Source organism: Elephas maximus, chromosome 4 (genome assembly GCF_024166365.1).
Source record: "Elephas maximus indicus isolate mEleMax1 chromosome 4, mEleMax1 primary haplotype, whole genome shotgun sequence".
Taxonomy (NCBI): Eukaryota; Metazoa; Chordata; class Mammalia; order Proboscidea; family Elephantidae; genus Elephas; species Elephas maximus.
Window position 1 is genome coordinate 111,175,774 of NC_064822.1, and position 7,219 is coordinate 111,182,992.

Sequence of the window (7,219 nt, forward strand, 5' to 3'; positions counted from 1 at the left end):
CACCTATGCTCATCTAAAGACTTCACCAAAAGAGTAGAAAGACCACCTACAGACTGGGAAAGAATTTTCAGCTATGACATCTCCAACCAGTGCCTGATCTCTAAAATCTACATGATTCTGTCAAAACTCAACCACAAAAAGACAAACAACCCAATCAAGAAGTGGGCAAAGGATATGAACACACATTTCTCTAAAGAAGATATTCAGGCAGCCAACAGATACATGAGAAAATGCTCTCGATCATTAGCCATTAGAGAAATGCAAATTAAAACTACGATGAGATTCCATCTCACACCAACTAGACTGGCATTAATCCAAAAAGCACAAAATAATAAATGTTGGAGAGGCTGTGGAGAGATTGGAACTCTTATACACTGCTGGTGGGAATGTAAAATGGTACAACCACTTTGGAAATCTATCTGGCGTTATCTTAAACAGTTAGAAATAGAACTACCATACAACCCAGAAATCCCACTCCTTGGAAGATACCCTAGAGATACAAGAGCCTTCACACAAACAGATATATGCACACCCATGTTTATTGCAGCTCTGTTTACAATAGCAAAAAGCTGGAAGCAACCAAGGTGTCCATCAACGGATGAATGAGTAAATAAATTGTGGTATATTCACACAATGGAATACTACGCATCGATAAAGAATAGTGACAAATCTGTGAAACATTTCATAACATGGAGGAACCTGGAAGGCATTATGCTGAGCGAAATTAGTCAGAGGCACAAGGACAAATATTGTATAAGACCACTATTATAAGATCTTGAGAAATAGTAAAAACTGAGAAGAACACATACTTTTGTGGTTACGAACCGGGGAGGGAGGGAGGGCGGGAGAGAGTTTTTTATTGATTAATCAGTAGATAAGAACTGCTTTGGGTGAAGGGAAAGACAACACTCAATACATGGAAGGTCAGCTCAATTGGACTGGACCAAAAGCAAAGAAGTTTCCGGGATAAAATGAATGCTTCAAAGGTCAGCGGAGCAGGGGCAGGGGTCTGGGGAACATGGTTTGAGGGGACTTCTAAGTCAATTGGCAAAATAATTCTATTATGAAAACATTCTGCATCCCACTTTGAAATGTGGCCTCTGGGGTCTTAAATGCTAACAAGCGGCCATCTAAGATGCATCAATTGGTCTCAACCCACCTGGAGCAAAGGAAAATGAAGAACACGAAGGTCACACGACAACTAAGAGCCCAAGAGACAGAAAGGGCCACATGAACCAGAGATCTACATCATCCTGAGACCAGAAGAACTAGTTGGTTACTGGCCACAATGGATGACTGCCCTGACAGGGAGCACAACAGAGAACTCCTGAGGGAACAGGAGATCAGTGGGATGCAGACCCCAAATTCTCATAAAAAGACCCTACTGAATGGTCTAACTGAGACTAGAGGAATCCTGGAGGCCATGCTCCCCAGACCTTCTGTCGGCACAGGACAGGAACCATCCCTGAAGACAACTCATCAGACATGAAAGGGACTGGTCAGCGGGTGGGAGAGAGATGCTGATGAAGAGTGAGCTAATGATATCAGGTGGACACTTGAGAGTGTGTTGGCAACTCTTGTCTGGAGGGGGGATGGGAGGATAGAGAGAGAGGGAAGCTGGCAAAATTGTCAAGAAAGGAGAGACTGAAAGGGCTGACTCAATAGGGGAAGAGCAAGTGGGAGTACGGAGTAAGATGTATGTAAACTTATATGTGACAGACTGATTGGATTTGTAAACGTTCACTTGAAGCTTAATAAAAGTTAATAAAAAAATGAGCAAAGGATATGAATAGATGCTTCACTAAAGGAGACATTCAGGCAGCTAACAGACAAATGAGAAAATGCTCGAGATGACTACCCATTACAGAAATGCAAATCAAAACCACAATGAGATACCGTCTCTCCATGACATTACTGGCACAAATCCAAAAAACTGAAAATAACAAATGTTGGAGAGGCCTCAGGGAAACTGTATCTCTTATGCAGTGCTGGTGGGAAAGTAAAATGGTACAACGATTTTTGGAAACCAATATGGCGGTTTCCTTAAAAAGCTAGCAATAGAAACACCGTATGACACAGGAACCCCACTCCCTGGAATATATCCTGGAGAAATATGAGCCATCATACGAACAGACACATGCATACCTATGTTCATTGCAGCATTACTCACAATAGCAAAAAGATGGAAAAAACTTTCCATCAACAGATGAATGGATAAACAACCTATAGTACACACACACAATGAAATACTATGCAACAACAAAGAACAGTGATAAATCTGTGAAACATCTCACAACATGGATGAATCTGAAGGGCATTATGCTGACTGTAATAAATTAATCACAAAAGGGCAAATACTGTATGAGACCACTATTATAAAAACACATGAAGAAGTTTATACACACCGAGAAACAATTTTTGATAGTTCATAGGAAGGGAAGGAGTGGGGAAGGAAAAACACTAACTAGACAATTATCGGGCTAGGGCTAGCGAACATGGTCTCGAAGGACATCTCTCTCAATCGACATAACATAGTTTATAAAGAAAATGTTCTACATCCTACTTCGGTGAGTAGCATCTGGCATTTTAAAAGCTTGTGAGCGGCCATCGAAGATACTCCACCGGTCCCACCCCATCTGGAGCAAGGGAGAATGAAGAAAACCAAAGACGTGAGTGAAAGGTTAATCCAAAGGACTAATGGAGCACAACTACCACAGTCTCCACCAGACTGAGTCTAGCATAACTACGTGTTGCCTGGCTACCACCACTGAACGCTCTGACAAGGATCGCAATAGAGGGTCCTGGACAGAGCTGGAGAAAAATCTACAACAAAATTCTAACTCACACAAAAGACTAGACTCACTGGTCTCACAGAGACTGGAGAAACACCCAGAGTATGCCCCTTGGATACCCTTCTAATTCAGTACTGAAGTCACTTCTGAGGTTCACACTTCAGCCAAAGATTAGACAGGCTCATAAAACAAAATGAGACTAAATGGTCACACAAATCCAGGGGCAAGGATTAGAAGGCAGGAGGGGACAGGAAAGCTGGTAATAGGGAACCCAAGGTTGAGAAAGGAGAGCATTAATATGTTGTGGGGTTGGCAACCAATGTCACAAAACAATATGTGTATTGATTGTTTAATGAGAAACTAATTTACTCTGTAAACCTTCATCTGAAGTACAATACGAAAAAAGGTCAAATTAAAAAAAAAGGAATCAAACAACACATTGCATTGGGCAAATCTGTTGCAAAAGACCTCTTCAAAGCGTCAAAGCAAAGACCTCACTTTTAGGACTAAGGCGGGCCCCACACAAGCCCTGATATTTTTAATTGCTACATATGCATGCAAAAGCAGGACAAGAAAAAAAAATTACTGAAGAAAAATTTTTGCATTTGAATTATGGCATTGGCAAAGAGTATTGACTATACCATGGGCTGCCAGGAGGATGAAGAAATCTGTCTTCAAAGAAGTACGGATTGAATGCTTCTTAGAAATGAGGATGGCAAGACTTCGTCTCAAGTACTTTAGATATGTTATTATGAGGAACAAGTACCTTGAGAGGGATATCATGCTTGCTAAAGCAGAAGATCTGCAAAAAATAGGAGGGTCCTCAACAAGACAAATTGACACAGTTCCTACAACAATGGGCTCAAACATAGCAATAATTGCGAGGATGGTGCAGGACCAATGTTTCTGTCTGTTGTAGGTGGGGCCGCTATGAGTCGAACCAACTTGACAGCACTGAATAACAACAAATATAACAAAATTTTTATGATTTGAAGGCTTCTTCTTTTTTTGCATTGTTACAATCTACCCCAACTGAGGCAGTTTTCCTCCCAAAGGGCAGCTAACACTTATCGAGAGCTCATTGTAGGCCAGGTACTGACCTAGAATTGTTTTATACATACTTCACTTCATTCTGAAAAAAACCTGATCAAGTAAGAACTATTATTATTTCTATCATAAATGGAGAAACTTATCAACAGAGAATTTGGGAGACTTGACCAGGCTGACATGTAAATCTGGAGTTACAACCTGGCTAGCTGACTCAAAACACTATGCTACTCATTTTCGGGATAGTGATACTAGCTAGCAGTATTTGAACTACTTCCTAGTGCCCCCAAATAGTGTGCTTACTGTTATACACGTCTATAACATTCCTTTACACTTTCTTTCATGTACATTGCAACTGTCAAGAGAATCACCTCTTTTTGAACTGCATTCCTGATTCACTAAAATAATTAAGCATTCGTTACTATGAACACATAATTCTGTATATTGCTCTATTATAAGAGAAATGGCTATCTATGATTTTGTTGGTTTCTTTGTCTCCTCCACAGTAAGCTGTTTCATACTAATAAGGACCAAAATTTTGACTAGTGTGGCATACCCTATAATAAATGGATGTTAACTAATTACACTCATCCAACCATTTGTACAGGGTATAAAATCAAAACCCAAACCTGTTGCCGGGGAGTCGATTTCGACTCATAGTGACCCTATAGGATAGAGTAGAACTGCCCCATAGGGTTTCCACGGAAGACCTGGTAGATTCGAACTGCCAACCTTCTGGTTAGCAGCCATAGATAGCACTTAACCACTACACCACCGGGGCTTCCGTACATGGTATATTAAAATATAATTAAAACTGAATTTTTTTTCTTAGTTTTTTTAAGGGAAAGAGTGTTCCATACCTTAGGAGGTAAAAAAAAAAAAAAATTATCGTGAGATCTAGAAGTGAGAATTCTATAAAATTGCAGGAAATATTAACCATAAGGAGAAGTAGGAAAGAGTGAATCATGCTGAGAAATTTGTTTAAAATGTTATAAGAAGGTTAAATAATTGAAAAAACAGGTTAAGTAAACATGAACATAGAAGCAATAATCTTTATTTAATGTTAATATCAAGATTTTAAAATTTTTTCTTCATTTTTTGAAAACAGTGAAAATCTTTTCGAGTGTATCCTTGAAAGCTTGTTTCACTTGCTGGTTCCTTAGACTGTAAACGAAGGGATTTAATAAAGGAGCAAATGACGTATATATAACAGCTACACTTTTGGATAAAGTCGCCCTTTCTTTTGCTGATGGCTTCATGTAAATGAAGATACAGCTACCATAAGTAAGGGAGACTACAGTCATGTGGGAAGAACAAGTGGAAAAAGCTTTTGTTCTTTTCTGAGCAGAGGGGATTTTTAAAACAGTCTTGATTATATGTGTATAGGAAAAAACCACTAACAGCAATGTGACCACAAGTATTATAGCTGATAAAACAAATGAAATCAATTCTAGGAAACGTGTGTCTGTGCAAGAAATCTGCAAGACAGTAGAAGTGTCACACATGAAATGATCAATTACTTTGGAAGCACAGAATTCCAGTTTCAGCCCCATGACCAACGGTGGAAAGGTATTCAGAAAGCCAGCTGCCCAAGAACTGAGTACAAGTTGGTAGCACACTTTGGTGCTCATAATGATGGGGTAATGCAGGGGTTTGCAGATGGCTACATAACGGTCATAAGACATGGCAGCCAGAAGGTAAAACTCTGTAACACATATTAAGAGGAAAAAGAATAGTTGAGATGCACAACCCTCGTAGGAAATGATTTTGTTTTTAGTCACAATGCTTGTCAGAAATCTAGGAATAGAGATTGTTGTCAATAAGATTTCCAAAAAGGAGAAATTTTGGAGAAAAAAATACATTGGAGTCTTGAGGCGTAGATCTAACAGGGTGAGGAGGATGATGGATAAGTTCCCCGTCACACTCAAAATGTAGTTGAGAAAGAGAAATATAAAAATCACAATTTGCAACTCTGGGTCATTTGTCAGTCCCAAGAGAATGAACTCTATGTCCACTGACTGATTTTTCATTTCACTTTTGAATCTTATTAAACCAACATCGGAAAAAACTTCAAAAACAGAAATAACAGGATTTTTTTAAAGCTACCATCAGGAAAAAACTTGATAACCAGAAATGTAAACAAGTGTAAATATTTGTCACAATTTGTCAAGACAAATGATACCTAAAATTACAGTACAGATCAACCTACCAAAACCAAAACCAAACCCACTCCCGTAGAGTCGATTCTGACTCATAGCGACCCTATAGGACAGAGTAGAACTGCCCCCATAGAGTTGCCAAGGAGCGCCTGGAGGATTCGAACTGTCGACCTCTTGATTAGCAGCTGTAGCACTTAACCACTACACCACCAGGGTTTCCTAGATCAACCTAAGCATCTTCTAACTCACTGTACTATAAACATTAAGGTTTTCCTTATGACAATACTAAGTTCTTTCTTCTCTTTCTCCTTTGGACTTGAAAGGGAATTTAAATCTTGGCTAATCATTTCCAAATAATCTGAATTCTGCTTAAATGTTCTAAATAGAGAGGCGATAAGTATTTTTTGAGATATGTTTTCTGTGTATATTTAATAAATTATTGCAATAAATTTTTATAAAATTTTGCCAACTTGCCAATGTCAATTTACTATGCATGTTCAACATTTTTTACTTTATGAAAAGACTTTTAAAACCCATGAAACGTATAGAATTATTAGCAGTTACATATTTTCCCTAAGTATGATTAAAATTCTCCAATGTATGTCATTAATTCTTTAGCTTCAATGTAGTGCTGCTCCATTGTTCCTTTGACTTATTTTCTTCAATGATTATTTTTTCCTGATTCCAAATCATCAGTCTTCTCATAATCTGTTGCATTCGAACATCATTTTGAAATATCTTCAAGATAAAAACGGTTAGTAATTTCAAAAGCCTAAATAAAGTAGGGGAAGAAATGTAGCTATAGGAAAAACAAACAAGCACAATCAATTATTTTCTTACTTGATCTTTGCCTTGGATTCAGATAATTTATAAATTCTTAAACACTACTTTTTTTCCTGTTTGTGCAGACTACGGTAAATAATTTTGTCTTCTTATTCTAATCATGAGGGTGATTTTAATTACTAGGAATAAGGAGTTTCGTTAAATCCTTTTGTTAGCCTAGGACTTGTATAGAAGTGATAGTCGGTAGTCACTTCTGATCCTAATTATATTATTTTTGACACTCAACTTCATTTTTCTTAAATACATAAGTAAAAAATTTCTCTGTAGGTGAATAGGCTCATTGTTCTCTAAATGGTTAATCATATACATTATGTTCAGTAGATTACTGTCTTGTATATCTGTCTGCGGTGGAAAAGAGATCCTTTCTCTTTATTTTAA

At 38.0% G+C, this 7,219-nt stretch overlaps 1 protein-coding gene across 1 annotated transcript; it reads right to left on the reverse strand.

The window, feature by feature from the left end:
* Window positions 1–2,313: 2,313 nt before the first annotated feature.
* LOC126075535 (olfactory receptor 6C6-like) lies at window positions 2,314–5,869 on the reverse strand (the record flags this gene model as incomplete). Its single annotated transcript, XM_049883377.1, has 2 exons — window positions 4,956–5,869; window positions 2,314–2,338 (listed from the first exon to the last, which is right to left on the reverse strand). Coding segments are annotated over exons 1-2 (939 nt in total), but the record flags the coding sequence as incomplete, so codon positions are not given.
* Between the last annotated feature and the right edge of the window lie 1,350 nt (window positions 5,870–7,219).